The sequence below is a fragment of the Drosophila mojavensis genome, unplaced genomic scaffold (genome assembly GCF_018153725.1).
Source record: "Drosophila mojavensis isolate 15081-1352.22 unplaced genomic scaffold, ASM1815372v1 contig_136, whole genome shotgun sequence".
NCBI classification, from domain to species: domain Eukaryota; kingdom Metazoa; phylum Arthropoda; class Insecta; order Diptera; family Drosophilidae; genus Drosophila; species Drosophila mojavensis.
The window spans coordinates 7,904,818-7,925,051 of NW_025318667.1; the positions used below are offsets into that span (position 1 = coordinate 7,904,818).

The 20,234-nt window shown below is 38.8% G+C and overlaps 3 protein-coding genes across 5 annotated transcripts in view; 2 read left to right on the plus strand and 1 right to left on the minus strand.

The window, feature by feature from the left end:
* The window catches only part of LOC6584966 (teneurin-a), a 301,718-nt gene that overhangs the window by 48,023 nt on the left and 233,461 nt on the right, over positions 1-20,234 (plus strand). The gene's annotated exons all lie outside the window — the stretch shown is intronic.
* LOC6584967 (mitochondrial import receptor subunit TOM20 homolog) lies at positions 17,712-18,164 on the plus strand. Its single transcript, XM_002010562.3, has one exon. The coding sequence runs from the start codon at positions 17,712-17,714 to the stop codon at positions 18,162-18,164; it is 453 nt and encodes a 150-aa protein (XP_002010598.1).
* On the minus strand, positions 19,409-19,936 carry LOC6584957 (mitochondrial import receptor subunit TOM20 homolog B). Its single transcript, XM_002010563.1, has one exon. The coding sequence runs from the start codon at positions 19,934-19,936 to the stop codon at positions 19,409-19,411; it is 528 nt and encodes a 175-aa protein (XP_002010599.1).

A 20,234-nucleotide genomic window follows, 5' to 3' on the forward strand; every position in this document is an offset into this window, starting at 1 on the left:
GGGAGCAATGTAAAGAGTTGAGTATATGAAAAGATATACGTACGATTTACGTGTGTAACTCCATGAAATCGATAAATATCGATAGATTTTCTATGCACAGTATTACTTATAAAAACTGTGTCAAGTTTTGACTCTAAGTCACAAAAGTCATATACAGCTAGAGAATGTTTCCCATTTAGTGCAGGGCATCTGCTAGTCGAGCATGCTCACCCAGCCACAGCACTTATTCAGTTTCTTTTTCCGGTTGAATTTCGAGTCTGTTGAGCCAGTTAACTGTAGCTTAGGATTGAGTGGAAAAGGAGCAACGGGTGGCTGTGTCGGGTGCGAACTATCGTCGGACCCCGTTCTATTTTGTTGTCTTAGGGCAAAGTTTTTATTTTTTCTTTAGTTTCTTTTTTTTTTTTTTTTTTTTTGGCACTCGGCCAAAGGCGTTCGCTGTGCACTGCGAACGAGATTTGGAACAGGAAACGCAATGGCCTTAAAAACGAGAATGAGAGCCGTCAAATTTCAGAAGCATCGCCATCAAATTGAGTTGCAAACTAATCTCAACATATTGCCATGATAATATTTCATGCAGTTCATATTATGTATATACTTATATAGATAAATACGAAATAGAATGTTCCAAATATTTGAAGAGAGAAGCGCAGCTCGTCTTAATAGCCTCGACATTTGCTACACGTTTTGGACTTTTGCTAATCGCTGAATAGAATTCATTTTGAGCTGCAGTTGTGCTTTGCTTCTCGCTTCGCGCTCCATTTGTGCACTTTATTCGTATTTTTCAGCTTTGGCTTCTCTTTTGCTTATCTCGCATTACCAAATGCTGCACCTCACGCTGTGCAATTAAGCTGCAGCTGTCTCTTCCTCTCCGCTGGCTTTCAGATTTGGTCTTACTTAGTTAGCCTTTCAATTTGCTTCTCTCTTTGACTCTGCTTCTCGCATTTTAAAATACTATACTTTGGGTTTCACTTGACGATTTTTAATATAGCCTCTGGAGTAGTTGACTTTTCTTTTCGCTTCCCGTTGAGCTCTTCTGCCTCCTGCATTGCTGACTTCTTCACTTGAGCTCTAACTTATCGCTATGCTTCTCACTGACTTTAGCCATTGCTCTGCCTTATCAGTACTTCATATGCAGATTTGCTCACTTTCTAGATACTTTGCATATTATTTTGCTTCTCACCTTGCTTCTCCCTTGACATTTCTTGTAGCTATCAGCACTGTGCTTTCACTTAATGTTTTCTACTCTTCTAATCTTTCTTATCTTACGGTATATTTCTGATATTTCAATAGCATACAATTTCCACCGTAGAAGATGCCCCAAAACCCCAAAAGTAATCAGTGTGATATCCATTTAATGCCCCGATGGGGTGGACCAGGTCGAAAGGCCATGTCTCCCCCTTGTTTGTGTTGACCAACTGTCGCGCAGATAAAACATTGCGCGTCACGTGTAAAGCTCATAAATAAAAGAGCACACACACACCCACACAGAGAGAGAGAGAGAGAGAGAGAGGGAGGGAGAGAGACCCACATAAACAGGCATGTTATATAGCTAATTAAAATACAGTGAGAGAAAAAAAGCGTAGGCTTAGCGGCTGCCGTTTAATTCGATGCCAAATTTGCATTTGGCTGTTAATCACGATTATGCATAATTAATTTGCATTATGCATAAACACAAATTAATAGACAAAATATGCATATTGCATCAATTAGAGTGAAGTGTGAACTGTGTGAGTGTGTGGCGCATACACACACACACACACACTGACAGACACACATATGTCGAGCTCCTTGTGAGGTCTTAATAGTTGAGCCCTGAACCATAAACCGCAAGCTGATAACCTCATTTCATCTTTAAAGCCCCCCAAAACAACAACAACAACAACAGCAACATCAGCAACAACAATAAATGGAGTTATTGTGAAATATGAAACAAGTCCCAACAAATCCTCGAACAATGGACAGCACAGATACGCACACACACACACACACACAACACACACACACGAGCAGACAGACAGGACGTGTTGAAGCAAAAAGGATTCAACGCTCTACTTGCAATTTCCGTTGGCCGTTTGCACAAAATAAATATATATATACATATATGTATATATATATATATATATATAAAATAAATCTTTGTTTAAATACCCAAAGAATGTTGGCAAATATTTTCGACACACACACACACACGTACGCACACACATGTGTGGCTCTTAAGGGTCGCTATCATCGCTGCTCGTTGCGAGTTTTGTGCGAAATAAAAGGCAGCCCCATAAATAATATTCAACAGCGTTCAAATCCGCTTTAAAACGAGCTGGGCTCCATAATCAAAAGCACACCCAAGCCCCGCTCGCCCACCCTCTCTCACTCCATCTCTCGCTCTCTCTCTCTCTCGCTGCTAACACTGGTTCCGGTTGTAGCTGGGATAGCGCCTGGTCAATGGTCAAAGGCATCAGCAATGGCAACGGCAACGGCAATGGCATCGGCATCAGCATCGGCTATAAACATTAACCCAACACACAAAAGCAGCAACAAAAATGTGCCAAGCGGCACATTCCGGCAACGGACTTTCACATTGAGTCCTTGAGTTCCTGCGTCCTTTGGCTGTCACGTTGCGAGAGCCGATAAGCCGCGCTAGCACACAGATGATCGACGATGCAGATGCCCTGTTTCTTTTCTCATTAAACAGCAATATTTTGTAGCTGAACTCGTAATACTTACATATACTCGTATATGAAATGAGCATGGACTAACTACTTTTAATTAAGTGCACATTCACAATAAGTACGCTGACCATCGAGATTAGCCAATTAGGTGAAAGTACTTGGATTTGCATAGCTGAAATATTTATCAAGTTGCTGCAACTCAATCGATGTTGCAGGCGGAAAACAGACTCGTTCAGCTTGTTCACTTTATTAGTTGCATTGATTAAATTCAGTTTCATTTAGTTCAGACAGTTGCTGTCGCTGGAATGTGATAAAAAACATGTTTCAAATTTAAAGCATGCTTTATGCTTGACAGCAATGTTAGATGCATGTGTGTGTACGTATGCATGTGTGTGTGTGTGACAGTGACAGTCTATCTGCTGTAGAGAAATACGCCCTAATAACCTACAAAATAGTTGGCTCAGACACAAAACAGCTTTTTGCATATGTGTGCAAATATCGTAGAGTCTAAGCGCGCGTCTATGTGCATGTGTGTGTGTGTGTGTGTGTGTGACGGCCTTACGGTCTGCCGTTTCGGGCCACATAACTTGAACTATGCAAAAACAAAATGGCAAAATGAATGACAGAAAAAGAAGTAAAAAGAAAAACAAAACGCAGAGCCTGACTGACAGCCGGCAGCAGGCAGAGAATTAAAGCCAAAGCAAAAAAGCAGAAAAGGAGAAAATAGGAGGAAATATTGAAAAGCATAAAGTAAAGGGGGAGATAAGCAATGTGATGTGAGTGGGAGCAGGGGAGAGGGGTGGGCACAGGGACGCAGCTCGTTTGCCTAGGCAGACACAACTAATCGCAGTTTCCTTGCGCATTTCACAATTTTTGCTTGGCCATTTTGCCTCTTGATTTCCTCTCCCTTTTTTTTTGCCTTTTTTTTGCTTTTTCCGTTTCTGGCATTTGGCAAAGATGCAGAGCGAGCGAGACAGCGCGTCGAGCCATCGATGCCAAAGGTTGTGCTCAATGTTTATTGTACAATTTGTAAAGCCTTCTGGCAATAGACCAAAATATCTATGACCAGGCCGTAACAGGAAGCAACGCTGGCCATTCAGATAGCAACAAGTCTGAGAGCAAAAGATACCCTGTAGACACACACAGCAGATAATGATGGCATTGCTTCAACTTAAAGTGGGATTTGAGCTTGTCGAGCGAATGGAAGAACTCAATAATACCCTGCAATTAGCCTTAAGCTGGGCAATTTACAGCAATTGATGCCCGTTGAGCTTGAACTGGCGGAAGGAAGGTGTGACTGATAATACCCTGCACTTTGGTTAGGCAAGGCTAGGCCCACAGCAGGCTAGAGTATCTGTTAGCAACCCTTTAACTATCTGTCCCTCTCCCCCTCGGCAATCCGCATGCAATTTGCCAACTAACCATGCATAGCTAATTTCCTTTATTCGTTTTCAATTGGAATGCATTAGGCAAAATATCCCAGAGATTTGCTCGAGCATCCATCAAGATGTCATGCTGCGAATGTTTGGTTAACTCTTTTATACACATACATATGTATGTATATGTATATATGTGTGCCTGTGTATATGTGTGTGTGTGTTTGTGTTTGTGTGTATGTGCAGTGCACACTCGCTGCCACTGTCTGACCCACATCTGCCGGCTGACTGAGCACTCAAATCCGTTCGCCTCGCAGATGACTTCATTGCCAGCGTTTCGTATGCAAAAATCGCGTGCTATTCTGCGCTTTCGCTACGTAATTGAAAATCCTGCCAAGAAACGCGCCAATTGGCCCTGTCAAGTGTCGAAAAAGAAAAAAATAAAAATCAAATCAAAAGGTAGCAGAGACATAAACTACACTTAGATGGCAGCCTGGCACGACGGGGAGAGCTTCAAAAAGGCAACTGCTGTTGCAGTCGACTCGAGTCTCGAGTGAAATGCAGCATTGGAAAGTTATTTACTATAGAAAAGTCGGGCATATATATATATACATTTATATAGATATAGATAAATAAATATATACATATAAATTTTGATCAATAATTGCAACTGCCACTGCAGCCTGTGCAGCGTTTACAAATATCAACCTGAGCAGAATCGTAGCAGGTAGCGGTAAATGGCATAGACAAGTCAGCTACTTACTGTCTCTCGCCTTCTATAAACCTAATATTACGAGAGAGAGAGAGAGAGAGCCAGAGTGTGAGAGAGACTTAATGAGTTAAAGGGCGAGGTCAAGCGATAAGCCAAAGAAATCAAATGGATTTGTTGATGAAATTTATCGCAACGATTGCATTATGTGCCCTCACACACACACACACACATAGCAAAGCATATAAATAGAATGGTGTACGTGTGTCTGTGTATGTTTATATAAATATATACGTACGTACACTAAAAGCGACTTAAGCTGCAAAGTTAATATTTAGCCTCAAGGCGAAATATTTGATTGTCAGGCCAGGCAAGTGGGTCAAAGACATTAAAGCGCGACTGAGAAAAAGGCGGCGAGAGACACTCACAGAGAGAGAGGCAGAGAGAGAGAGAGAGAGAGAGGGAGACACTGATTAAGGCTAATATAAAATGAGCAGAAAATTGAATATTAATGAAGTCCATTTGACTGAGCCAGCCAGAGCAAAGAGACGGATTGCATAAAATATGGAAAAATGTCTTGAAAGTAAAGCTAAGAATTTCGAAGGAAGCTGATTCAGATAAAAGACTGCACTCAGCTGAGTGAGCTACTGCGATTTGCTTTGAGATGTCGCTGAGACAACTTCGTTTTCCCTTTACTTATATATGTATAATTAATGTCTATAAATTAATAGAAAAGATTATCAATAACAAAGCGATGCATATTAAAGGAAATTTGAGTCTCTCTTGTAAGGCAAACAGAAGAAATATTATAGATATATACATATATATAAATTCACTTGATATGCATATCATAGCGTAGCTTATTTGTGCGCATTACAATATATTCCACTTAGTTTCAGATTAAATTTGCGACAACCAAATTGGATGTTCCAAAACTCATTGTAAATGAAATTAAAAGTTTTGCATTTTTGCTTCTATTTTCTTCTCTCTTTTATGTTTCATTTGTTAAATAACTCAAATTTTACACATTCGGGGCGCCGTCAGCCCTTGCCACACCCAACCCTTGCAGCCTTGCCCCTGCTCTAACCCAGCAGTCGCTTTCAAAGCCAATTCCAACTTCAACTTCAGTTTGTATGCCAGTTGAAAACTTTGTGTCAACTTTTCACCTGTGTGCGTGTGTGTATGTACGTGTGTGTGTGTGTGTGTAGGTCTGTGTGCCTGTGTGTGGGTGTGCGCCAACGGCAGTTTAGATTTGCATTTGGGAATGTGTTTCTAAGCGCTTCTCAGCAACTCCCTCTCACGCCCCCTGCCTCTGCTCTATGCCCCTCTCTCCTCTCATTCTGTTTCCCTGCTTCTCTCTTTCCGATGTGTGTTTATGTTCTGGAAATCGCACACAAATAAGAATAATAAAATAAACTTTTGGAAATTAGTTGTGCTTTGCTTACATTATACGTCGTTAGCCCCCCTCTCTCTCTCTCTCTCTCTCTCTCTCTCTCTCTCTGTCTGCCTCTTTTTCCCTTTCTGCTGCTCTTTTTTGCTGTTCCGGATATTATCCCGTATGGCCAATATTAGCGCACGCCTTAAACCCTTCACCCAGTTGCTTTGCCTCTGTCAGCGATGGCAAGATGCAATGCTTTGCATATAATAATAGAATTCTATCAAACAAATACAAATAAAAAAAACATCTGTTACAAATCCTGTAAAAAAATAAAATAAATAAATAAAAAAAAAAAATAATAATAATACAAATAAATAAAGAAAAATAAAAAATTATGTAAATTAATTTAAATATAAATAAATAATAGTTCTTAGCATAATATTATCAATTTTATTTCAGTTGAGTTAAAAAAATTTTAAGAAAAATATATAAAAATTCTGATGAATTGAATAAAAAAAAAAAAATTTTGAAAATGGTATATTGTTTAAATGAATATTTGTTGTTTTATGAGATCTTGAAAAATGATTATCTAATAATATACACGTACGTATGTAAATAAAAAGTGCATATATAATATTTTTGTGGAGCAATTTATAAAAATTAAATAGTATATTATTAATTATAAACATATATAAATATATATATTTATAGTTTTATATTTATTTATATGTTTCTGTTTTTTTTTTTTTTAATTTTTTTATAGATTTCTTTTGTGTTTTTGAAGTATTTATATTACTTATTTTCATCATAAATAATTTTGAATAGATATTTAAATATTTCTATTTATAAGTATTTGTCAGCATTTCAGTTGCTTAAAGTCCTATTTAGCGATTTGTCTATTATTTACTGCTCTTATGCGATGATTGCTCAATTAAGGCTGAACTCGTGAGTCACGCTCATCGCTAAGGCTCGATTCGATGGCTCTGCCGCTTGGTCTAGGGGCCGCGCATTGTTTGCGCCAAAACAGGAGCAAATAAAGATGTGGCAAGTGCAAATTTAATATTGATTGTGTGCGATATGTGTGTGCGTGTGTGTGTGTGTGAAGAAATGGCTGCGCTTTCACTAAATTATCATGATACATCCGCCCACTCTCATGTGTGTGCGTGTGTGCTTGTGGGTGTGCGGCAACAGAAGTTAGGCGAAAGTCTCTGGTGTGGCTTTGATTTTAGTTTGTGGCTTTGGTCATATTTTGCAGCTGCTGTTTGTTGTTTGTTGTTTGTTGCCCATTTGCGGGGCAGTTGTTTGGCCTGCTTTTGTTATTCTGGGCCAAGTTAATTAAAATGCTTAGTTGATTTCCTGAAGGGATTACAAGTAGATGCCGTCGGCGTTCGTCCCGTCACCCGCTGAATGTGTTTTACATGAGTTTTCATTTTTATTTCCATGCTGCATACTTTCGGGCGCAGCGCAAATTTAGCTTCACTTTCGCCAGCAAATCGCTTTGCCGTTTTGACTAACCAGGTCTTTCGTAGTTCATGTTTTGTGCATTAGAGTGAACTTTAAGCTAGCTGGCCAGAACTCAAAGCGAATTCCCACAGTGAAACTTTGTGTAGATGGCTTGCTAATGATTCAGCTCCACAAATATGTACCCACATTTTGTATCTTGCTGAGTCGCATAAAATGCCGACAGCTTTGACCTCAGCCATAAATATTTTCAATATTCTACATTACAGTATTCGGGTTATTAAATTATATTTATGCTTTTAGCATGCGGCACGGCCATTTTGTGGTTAAGCACATATTGACTGCCCTGTAAGCAGGCAGATGGGCAAGGGCTTTTTTGATACTCACACAACTGGGAAGGGAGTAATCTTTTTTCTGCTCATGTTTCTTAGGCTATAAGTTAAGCTTCCTTCATTAAGTTAATCAATCAGGCAAATCTTTATTTCTGTATGTCTGAATTCTCAATTACTCTTTCCCTCTTTCTGCCTTTCTTTCTCTTTTTATCAGAAAGAGATTAGTCAGATACGGTGTTTCATCTAACTCAAACAAGTTTCTTTATCTCTCTCTCTCTCTCTCTCAGCCTATCCTTACTCTTCTATGAGCTTCTTTATTCTGCTAATTCGCTCTGCCTCTCTTTCTCTTTCGCTCTCTCTCCTCTCTCCCTCAATCTTTCTCTTTTCATTCTTTTACTCAGATCAGTCAATCAGCGTTGCTTAACCTTTATGCGGATTTCTCTATTACTCATTCTTCTTCTTACCTTCTCTCTCTCTCTCTCTTTCTCTCTCTCTCTCTCTGACTATCTCTCGATCTCTCCTTGCTTTCTACATCTTTTTAACTGCAGTTAAGGTATCCACTAGTTGACCATTACAGCTTGGTTAACCGTTCGCTCTCTCCCTCTATTTGTGCATCGCTCTCTTTTGCTCTTGGGCGCTGCTTTTGTGTTGCCTGTTGGTGACTTTCACTTTGGGCCGTCTGCTGTCCTTTCACTGGCTATTTGTTTGTTTGTTTGACTGAGTGACTGAGCTGCTGCCTGTCTGCCAGCCGCCAGTCAAGACCGAAGGCCCAATGCTCGAATAAGCCAGGCCACTGCGCAGGGAGCGAAAGAGAGAGAGATAGGAGCTAAGCGAGCGAATGAGTGACCGACCCATCGACCCAGTGGCGTTGCCTTTGCAAGTTTTCACTTGCATTAAGTGCTTTCTGCACGGACTAGCCCACAACAGATCCTAGACACAAACCCTTTAAAAACAAGCCTCTCTCTCTAACTTGCTGGCCATCTCTTTTTCTCTCTCTCTCTCTCCCCCATGCTCTGTCTGACTGTCTGTTTCTCTTGTGCTGGCAAGCACTTTGTGCCTTCAGTTCGTGTCACTCAAACTTAAAAATGCTCATGTCAGTGTTTTGTGTGCGGGTGTGTCTATATGTGTGCGTGTGTGTGTGCATGTTGTGTTCTCTGTTCAACGTTTGCTTTTTAACTGTCAGAGCCCTCTGGTTTTAGGCCCTGTTTCTGGATTGGTTTCGGCTTTGCGTTTGGTTTAGGGCTTTCGAGTTTTAATGGCGGGTGCCGGGCATCAACTTGCGCTGCGGTTCCAACTTTCGGACGCGTATTTGCAGCTTTAATCGGATAGAGAGAGTGCGAAAGAGACAGAAAGGGAAAAATAGAGAGAGAGAGAGAGAGAGAGAGAGAGAGATAGAAAGGGCGAGAGTGAAACGCACTTTCACCTTTGACTGATTGTTTGCCAAGTGTTGTTGAGCCTGTTGGCCAACATGCTGTTGGCGGTTAGTGCGAGTGTCCATTTCATTCGCCATCGCATTCGCATGCACATTCGCATCCATATCGAATGCGTTGCATGTTCTAGCTTCCAATTTGTGTCCTGCATACCAGAGTGTCCTGCATGTCCTGCATGTCCCGCATGTCCGCCATATTCTCCATGTCCCGCATGTCCTCTCTATGCCCTGTCCGCATGCATGGGAGCGGGCTTCTGTTTGGCTTGGTTTTAGTTGATCGCAACTTCGGCTTCTGCAAATTATTTTTAATTATCGCCGTTGCTGTCGTTGCCTTTGTCAGCCCCGCTGTCATTGTCACTGGCATGTTACAGCGCATAAGCCTTCCCACTAGCCGTCCCAAAATAAGGGCACAGTTAAAAAGAAAAAAAAAAAAAACACGACAAGCATGAATGTTGTAAATGCGACTGCCTAATACTCGCTCGCTCACTCAAAATGGAGCTCATTTCGCCTATATATGTATGTATCAGCATACAGCATACAGCATACAGCATACAGCATACAGCATACAGCATACAGCATACAGCATACAACATACAGCATACAGCATACAGCATACAGCATACAACATACAGCATACAGCATACAGCATACAGCATACAGCATACAGCATACAGCATACAGCATACAGCATACAGCATACAGCATACAGCATACAGCATACAGCATACAGCATACAGCATACAGCATACAGCATACAGCATACAGCATACAGCATACAGCATACAGCATACAGCATACAGCATACAGCATACAGCATACAGCATACAGCATACAGCATACAGCATACAGCATACAGCATACAGCATACAGCATACAGAAGAAACATATACTCCTTGTTGCAACCCTGAGCGAGTGCTTATACAAACAAGAACTCAGTGAAAAACCGCAGGCGATTCCACGTATTCGTCCAAATTTTGTCCGTTATTGCATGCGGCATACTTTTGGGCCCACAGTGAAATTCAATTACGGAAGCATGAAACAGTACATGGCCACTACGTATCATCAGCACATCGCATGGCATCGCATTGGTCGCCTACAAATTAAACCAGAAAAGAGAGAGAAAAAATGTAGAAACTTTTAGCATCTCACAAACTCCATTAGGCCAGCGCCAAATGTAAAACCCATGACCGAAATACCAGATCAAAAGCTAACAACAATATTTCCATATCATATGCCGCTAATGTTGGTAGCCCATTTCTTGCTGTTTGCTAATGGCAAATGTGGAGTCAGATAGTCGGCATACAGAAGGATTTCAGATTTTTATACATAGAATAAGATTTTCATAATACATAGATTTTCATTATGTTTGTACATAGAAAGTCGAAGTTAGCTCTTGTAGAGAGAGTGCAACGCGTGACTTAATCTGTGCTGACTTGCTAAAAATAATAAACTATCCGAATTCGAATGGTCTTCATTGGATTCAGTGTATAGAATAGTTTTAGCAGTTACATCAGTAGCAATTACCAGCTTCATTTCGATGATTTGCAACCATTTGACTTCCATAAACTTATCCAGCTTTAGGTAGATATACTTATATGTTGGTTTAATCAATGAATATACTGTCGATATTGCGATGGTCGATCTATGAATATATTGTGAGATTCGTTTCGAGTCTATGGATGTATGTATTTCGTTAAGGAATTTTATTCACGTTTTTTCACAAATTGTTCGGCAGGTGGCGCCAGCTGCAGCTGCTGTTCATTTTCGAAAGTCGTAGTTTCATTGCTTTTCATTACGCTTTGGCGCACATTTTGCACTCAGCGACCATACTGACAGTCAACGCATTGCGATTTCTATAATTTATGCAGCAATTTGTACTTTTTGTGGCTATGAGTGTGTGTGTGTACGTGAATGTGTATCTGTGTAGAGGTCTGCAACACACACATTCAATAAAACGCCACAAACATAACAAGCAGCAACAGACATCATTGGAGAAAATGTGGCTCGATCTGCAGAATACTCATTGAAAACTACTTTGTATAACATATAACATATAACATATAACATATAACATATAACATATAACATATAACATATAACATATAACATATAACATATAACATATAACATATAACATATAACATATAACATATAACATATAACATATAACATATAACATATAACATATAACATATAACATATAACATATAACATATAACATATAACATATAACATATAACATATAACATATAACATATAACATATAACATATAACATATAACATATAACATATAACATATAACATATAACATATAACATATAACATATAACATATAACATATAACATATAACATATATAACATATAACATATAACATATAACATATAACATATAACATATAACATATAACATATAACATATAACATATAACATATAACATATAACATATAACATATAACATATAACATATAACATATAACATATAACATATAACATATAACATATAACATATAACATATAACATATAACATATAACATATAACATATAACATATAACATATAACATATAACATATAACATATAACATATAACATATAACATATAACATATAACATATAACATATAACATATAACATATAACATATAACATATAACATATAACATATAACATATAACATATAACACTTTGTCGATCATACCTCGTCCTAATTTTCCAGGGTATACTCACGAGCACGGCGGGCATTTTGCATTGCAATTGTGTCGGCATTTTTTTTTTTTTTTTTTTTCATTTGCTGTGAAAAGTGAAAACGCAACAGCAATAACCGCATTGATACCAAAAATATGTGCCAATTTTTATTATGCGCAGTCAAATGGTAAAAGCCAAACGACAATGCCACATGACGTCCCCGAAAATGCTCTCGAAAAACGAAATTCCGGCCGAGCTAGACACGGACAGCGGGAGACAGAGGCACAGCAAGATAGAGAGGAAATTCGGCCTAGTCAGAGATAGTTAACAATGGCATCGCATGTGAATGGAGCTGCGGTAATTTAATTAGAGTAACTCACGCTCTGGCTCAAACATCCACGCGATGAAATTCTCATTTAAAATTAGTCGAATAAACAAACTTTACAACAATTTTTCTATGTTGTTTAAAGTTGTATTGGGCGGCCAGCAGGAAGATATCTTTAAGCCGAAGCAGAACCAATATTTTTAATAATTATCATGAGCGTTTCGGACTAATTGAGTTTTATACTATGTAAAAGATGATTAAAAACTTCTATCAGATGATCTTCAAACTAATTTCAATATCATTTCATTCATATAAACAACACCTCGGACTCTAACTGCTACTGGGTATCTATCAGTCGATACTCTGCTTACCAGAACTATTGATTAAGTAAGTCCTTTGGCTCTGCTTGCCTAGTGAGCTGTGCTTTCATCGGCATCATTTTGCATTTTCCATAATGTGAACTCCAAAAGTGACATTAACAGAACAATGTGTGTGGGCAGCAGCATGCAAAAAACAGTTAGCCACACACACACACACACACACACGCACACGCATACACACCTTCAGATGCACACCTGGTTTTGGGGCACAAAAAGTGATACTTAATAATTTTAATTTCCTGTGCTCCGTTGAATGCTTCATAAATTTCATGATGAGCCAAGCAGAACACGCTTGCCTTTAGCGATGCTACGATGCTGCTGCGTGCAGCTTCAACCAGTCCACTCCCACCCAATTTCGTATTAATATGGCCGTCAAACCAATCAACCACCCACCCAACCAGCCAACCAGCTGTGCCACCTGATCCACCTAGTTATCCGTTACGTCTGCTCACTCGGGCGACGCACAAAAGCGCGCTTCACTTATTTCAATCAAATTACGGCCAATGAATATTGAACTATCGCACACACACGCACACACACACATACACACACAGTTACGGGAGACACAACGAAATGTGCAGCGCAAGCTGAAAATAGTTCTGGAATATTTGTTACAATTTTTTTTGTTAAATCCCCAACCTCATATATATCTATAGGCATTACTATATACGTATATATATATATATATATATATATATATATATATATATATCATGTTAACGGTTTGACAATTTGTACGCGCTGTGCAAAAAAAAAAAAAAAAAAAAAAAAAAAAAACAGAAATATCGCTGGGGTTAAATCAACCTACTGGAAATACGTAATGGAAACGGCGCAAGTGATTTGACCATCGACTGCAGCAAAAAAAAAATAAAATAAAATAAAAATAAAAACACAGCGACAGCAACTAAAAACAAAAAAAAAAAAAAAAAAAAATAGTGCTGTCCAAAAATCCATTAAAAGTTTTGTCAATTTTACAACATTTTGCTCCTTTTCTTTTTTGGCTCTGTTTTTATTTATTTATTTATATATATATTTTTTTTATTTGAGTTTTTTTTTTGTTTATTTGTTGGCATTTTTAGCATTTTAAATCAATCAGGATATTACTTTAAGCAGGGATTCTATATATGCACTTTTTATGGAATTTTAATGTGTTTTCCATATATAATTGTAAATTTTTATTGGTTTCCTCTAAAATACTCGAAAGGTCGCCATTGAAATAATTTGCAAATTTATTGAAAATAAAAACGTATACATGCGCCAGAGCACAAATTTGTAAAAACGTAATCTGCATAAATTTAAAAGCACATTATTGTTAAAATATATTATGCCAGGTTATCTGTGTGTTTCTTTTGTGGATCTATGAATGAACTTGCATAGACTTGTCTCAGGCTGGTAGTACCATGAAGAGCCTAGATTATCTATTGCTGAGTTTGTGAAGTTAAGCATTGGGATTTAAGATATTTTCAATCTATGGTCTCAGCGTTCGTCTCTTACATAGTCTTAGCTTATGGCTGAGATTGTAAGGGTCTGAGTGCTTCTACCTATTTTTAAAATTCAAACATGGGCCTTGTATATTTCATTTGAAATGCTCCAAGCAGCTAAAAAAAAAAAAAAAAATTGGCATCATAATCATGAATGGATATTTATGAATTTATACAACAAATTCAGAAAACTCTTTGAGCTTGCCTCATGTGGAGTTTAATTTAAATATAAATATAAATTGCAATATATTGTATAAAAAAATACATATGAAAAACTCTAGTAATAATTCCGAACTGAAATTTCTCATAAAGAACTAATTTCATTACACGAAATTCATATTATTATAAAAAAAAAAAAAATTAAAGTTTAAGCTTTATTAAAGTAACAGAAATGAAACTTGCAACAATATAGTGTATGCACTTTGTATAGAATTAAAACATTTTATATCATTTAAGTTAATTAATTAAAAGCTGCAAAAAATATAAATAAATAAATAAAAGTGAATATTAAAAATGCAAAGACTTGAATTTAAAGCGATTAAAATGCGGCTAACCCTGTTAAGTGGATGCGCGGCAAGTGCCAAATTGTCCAGCACACACACACACACATATACACACATTTGGCAGAAGTTGCTTCATTAGGATGCATAAACTGAAAAACAAATAGCGTTGAGGTTGCATCCCCTCCTTTATTTTTTGTATATTTTCTAATGTAATGAAATAAGTTCAACAGGATCTCTGGCATGCAGGCGCTGAAGAAGCCGCCCTTGTCCGGTGCTGCAAATGCACATGTGTGTGTGTGTGTGTGGGTATGAGTGTGTGTGGTGGATGCGCCTGCAGCAAATTGGTGGCTCTAATTTTACTCGCAGCCAGCTCTCATTAAATTTTCATAGTTTTCCAAACGCGCCCGAATCCGAAAATGATAATTAAAATGCGCCCCAGCCTCCAGCTAAAGCCGGACCAGTTCTGTATGTGTATGTGTTGTGTATGTGTGTGGCATGAATTATGCGCAAGCACACACTTAACACCCAAACGACCCGACTCACAACGTGGCATCCTGCTGCTGCTGCTTCTGCTGCTGGTGCAGTTGAAAAGTTGGTGCGGGCGGCGATGGGCGGCTCAGCGCTTGAATGGGCGTGGCAGCAACTCATAAATGCTGTGCAGGCGAGCAAAAAGGATTCACACAGGATGCCAGAAGGACATCAGGCAGTAACGGCAGCCGGAGTACGTGCGCTAGCTCGCACGGGTCAGGATTCAGGCATCAGGCATCAGGCATCAGGCTGCATGGCAAACTCTGCTGGCTGTCTCAACTTACGGCAACGTCTGTGTTGCTGGCATCTACTTCATGCATGCATAAGAAAGCAGCTTCTTAAGCGAGCGTCACGCCCTCTGACCCTGCCACACGCCCACACACACATCTGGGTGTGCGCTTGCCGTAGGTAAAAACTGCAAACGTTCAACGTTAAGCGTTGCGTATACGTAATATTTACAATGCCAACTCCCTAAGAGGAACCTGTCTAATGGCCAATTGATTATCATTTATCTTAAGGAATTCTATTTTTGTTAAGCTGTTCATTTATATCTGTATATCTCTAGATGATATGTATGACTGCTCGCTCTGCCTACTTTCGTTCCAGGTCCTATCATGCGTATACGTAATATTTCAGTCGAGATATATTAAATCCAATATCTTAGCTAATTGATTAAGTTCATAATCATTTCTTGCTTGATATTTTTGTTCACATTATAATATTTTTGCTTCTCTTATTTTGCTTCACTTACACACTTAACAAGGTAGATGTTCCAGGAAACATTGCGTATACGCAATATGTGTTAGGGTAAAGCAATTTTTCTGAGAATTATGATTGATTGGCCTCAAATTGGACTAATAATTCGTATGCCCTTTTTTCAGTATCTCAATCTGTTATCCTTGTTACAAGCAGTTAACCTTGTGATTTGCTTATACGATAGATAGATCCCTCACTCCTCCACTCAATATGTTGGCTTCTGCTGAATCAGATTGTTGCAGCTCCTTTTGCTTTATATTTCTGTTTCTATTTCTACTTCGATTCATTTTCATCTTTTACATTCGCATTTACTGTTTCATATTTCTCTGCTGTTTTCTACTCCCGTATGCATGCATTTTTGTTTTGTATTTCTATCAAGATAATGTTTGTCATTTAGCAGAGTTTACTGTATAAGCGAGCATTTGAGCTTTGCGTGTGGAGTCATGTGCGTGTGTGTGTGTGTGTGCGAGTGTGTGGCCAGGTGATGTGATTTATTGCATTGTGGTAACTTTTAGGTATCGCTCTGCCACGGTCTATGCGTATGTGTGTCTGTGTGTGTGTGTGTGAGTGGCGTGTGGTGCGTGGTGCGCTCTTTTTCGCTTAAGAGACAAACCGCTAATTTGTTATCATTTATCACCATGCTGAGACGCGCGCGGGCTTCTGTGACCGTGTGTGCTTGTGTGTGTGCGGTTGTGTGTGTGTAAACAATTTGTAAATGTGTTACATTTAAACCCTAAAGTAAAGTCTGCTCTGCTGCCCTTTGCCCCTTTCCCCTTTGTCAACCAGCTTCGTTTGCCTGATTTTGTCATTGTGATAAATTCTTTGACGTTAACGTAACGTGAGATTTAAGCGTGCGTGAATGTGTGTGTGTGTGTGTGTGTGTGCGTGTGTCTGCGTGCGTGTGTGTATTTGCGCACATGTTAGCTTAAATAATGAAAAGGGACCAAGGATTTCGTCCAGCCGCTAAATAATGACAGCCGAGCGTACGGCTAAAGAGATAAACATTTTTTATGAATCGTATTTCATCTGTGACTCACAGCTGAACAAAGTAAAATTAGAAAGAGCAGCTTAATGCAGCATGGCACAGGTTAAATACACTTGCGCACATGTCGCTTGAAAGAGGATTCCCGTTTTGATGTGGCTTCTGTAAGCCGAATCATTCACAAAGGCTGAGCCAAAGCCTTGAAGAACAAAGCAAAGCTGCTTGCTTCAAATTTGCTAATATTTGATATGGTCTTTGACTCATCAGATCTTAACGACGTCTTATACAGTTATATAATTGAAATAGCTTTGTTATACTTTTTTGAAGCGCGAAGCGAATCGTCGACAACCAAAGCTCCGATTACCCACATTTCCTATGCCATTCGCTTTCCTACTTCTCTTCTACTACCTTTTATACTCATTTTTCTTTCACATTATTCCTTAGCCGAACCTTGTTCTTTTTTCTATATATACACCTATTATAAGGCCTCTACTCACCCATGACAAAAAATAGTATTAATAATACTAATTTCACTCGATTCATTGAGTTCACATTGACTTTTCCATTTGACTTTGACACACAAGGATTTTTCCGTTAGTTCAAGTTTTCAATTCAATGTATATAGAACATATTAGACTCTCATACTTCAAAACAACAATACAAACTGCAGTAAAAGCACTCGTCAATTGCTCGACATTTCCAAATTGACCCACACAAATATGTCTAGAAACTCGCTGCTGGCTTTGACCGCGGGCACTGCCGGTGCTATTCTACTTGGCTATTGTATTTATTACGATCGAAAGCGCCGTTCCGATCCCAATTATAAGCGGAAGGTGCATGAGCGTCGCCAGAAGGTCAACACACTGCCGTTCGCCTACAATGCGACCCACCGGCTCAACCTTTCCGAGCTCAACGATCACGAGATGGTGCAGCATTATTTCCAAAACGAGATCAAGGTGGCCGAAGATCTATTCAGGCAGGCCAAATTGGACATGGGCCTCGTTCACCTGGCCAATGCCATCATGGTCTGTGCCCAGCCCGTCGCCCTGCTTGAGGCCATGAAGGTGGCCCTGCCAGAGCGCATCTTTAATATGCTGCTGACCAAGCTGCCCGAGTTGCAGCTACCCGAACCCTTACCAGAGACCACAGAAATAGATCTTCCACTCGATTGAAGCTCGCATCCACCAACGCTGTTGCCTATTTGTAATCTGCTTGTAAATGCAAAAAAAAAAAAAACAAAACAAAACAAAACAAAAATGGAAAACTCTTAGAAAGCTGTAAAAGTTCTCTCTTTGCAGCTGTTGAAAGTCACAAGGAAGATTGTGTAAGAGGGTTTCGAATAGGGCATGTCCAGAGAAATCGGGAAAAAGAATGAAAAAAGGAAAAACAAAAATAGATTCGCTACAGAGACGTAGATATGTATATGAAACAAAAATATTTTAATAAAACTCTGTCGATCGACTGGTTTTTTAAATAAAAGCTAATGTTTTTTCTTTAATCGGTACTGGCCGAAAACAACTGAAGAATGTTGATATAGTTGTTTTTTGTCGGAATATAAGTATAAGATATATGTATATGCAATTGAAGATTGAAATTCAGAGTATTATACATACTTATGTACTTCTATGCTCTTGCAACTTCGAGTGGCAGAACGCTCTGATATGCTTGCTCTACTCGCACAACTCTATTCGCCTCTTTTACACACAATAATTTTACTCAAATACCTACTTATATATACAAATATATTTGTACATACATATATGTATAAACATATGTATGCATGTTCGTTGATCGCCTTTAACATTTTATAACTGTACTTTTCAGTCTGCCAATGAAATTGCAGCGAGCCTGAGCAAAGAGCCATAAGCAGCTATCTCGCTCTCACCAAGCAATACACGACACTACGATCTGCTACAGCTGTCTGTGTCTCTCTCACACTCTCACTCTCTCAGTGAAGAATGAGAAGCAAGCAACAAGTTACACTTCACAAATACTACTGAATTAGTGTGACAAGATAGAACAGAATTAGAGATAGGGAGAGAGATAGGGAGAGAGAGAGAGAGAGAGAGAGAGAGAGAGAGAGAGAGAGAAAACGGGTTACAAGGAAAAGATGCTCTGCTGTTAGTGTTAATATGCGATACCACAAATATACGTGTATTTACGATACATATGGTATATCTATCTAAAATAAAATAATTCCACATTGATTATATGTACTGGTTCATATATTTTCAATCTCTTCTGTGACTAGATAACAAAAATCGCACGGCTTTTATGCAAGACACTTTGACAATTTGGCTAAAGATCTAACATATATACATAAATATATATATAGGAATATATACATACGTATATATTCATGCAGACATACATATACACATACATATATATTGATATATATATATAGTCATATAAATTAAGCTTCTATGCTTCCCCTTTCGGTATCGGAGCCATTTTGGCTGAAGTCTGGATAGCTGGACGAGTCCTCCTTGTTGGAGCTGGATGTGGAGGTGCCCTCATAGCTCTGCAGCTCATGCAGTTTCATGATCAACGGCATGAAGACACGATCCGGCAGCGATTCCTTCAACGTGTGCAACACTGGCGTCGGCTGGGCGCACATCATGATTGCATTGGCCAAATGGCTGAGGCCATCGGATATGTTGCCCTGGGTAATCAGCACCTCCCCCACCTTGATCTCGTCGAGAAAGCAGCGCTCCAGTGTCATATAAGCACTGCTATCGCACATGAAATCGCTCAGCGCCCACTCGCTGTCTCTGATCAGGCGATACTTCAACATTTCGATCTCATCCCGTTGACGGCGCTCGTGCACCTTCCGTCTGTAGGCCGGGTCAAGGCGACGCTTTCTATCATAGTACATACAATAGGCCAGGATAATGGCACTGGCGGTGCCCACAGTGAATACCAGCAGGCATGCGACCGACATTTTCAATCGAACTACAATTTTGGCTTAAGAATTTTGAGCAGGAATTTCGCTTATTATCAATGAAAACAATAAAAAAAAAAAATTCTAATTTAATCAATTAATTTAAAAACTTTTAATAACCTTCCTTTGGGCTGTTTGATTTCTTTACTTTTTTTCTTCTTTTTTTTTTTTTTTTTTAATTTAATATTTTATTTTTATTTTTATTTTATTTTTTTTAGGAGCCCTGCGTTCTACTTTTACTGTGTTGACCAAAGGTAAAATGAAAGAATACTGAGAGCGTTCGATATTGACGTGTCTG

What these genes read in the sequence shown, in the direction of transcription:
- LOC6584957 (XM_002010563.1), bottom strand. Translation starts at nt 19,936, where the DNA reads ATGTCGGTCGCATGCCTGCTGGTATTCACTGTGGGCACCGCCAGTGCC.
- LOC6584967 (XM_002010562.3), top strand. Translation starts at nt 17,712, where the DNA reads ATGTCTAGAAACTCGCTGCTGGCTTTGACCGCGGGCACTGCCGGTGCT.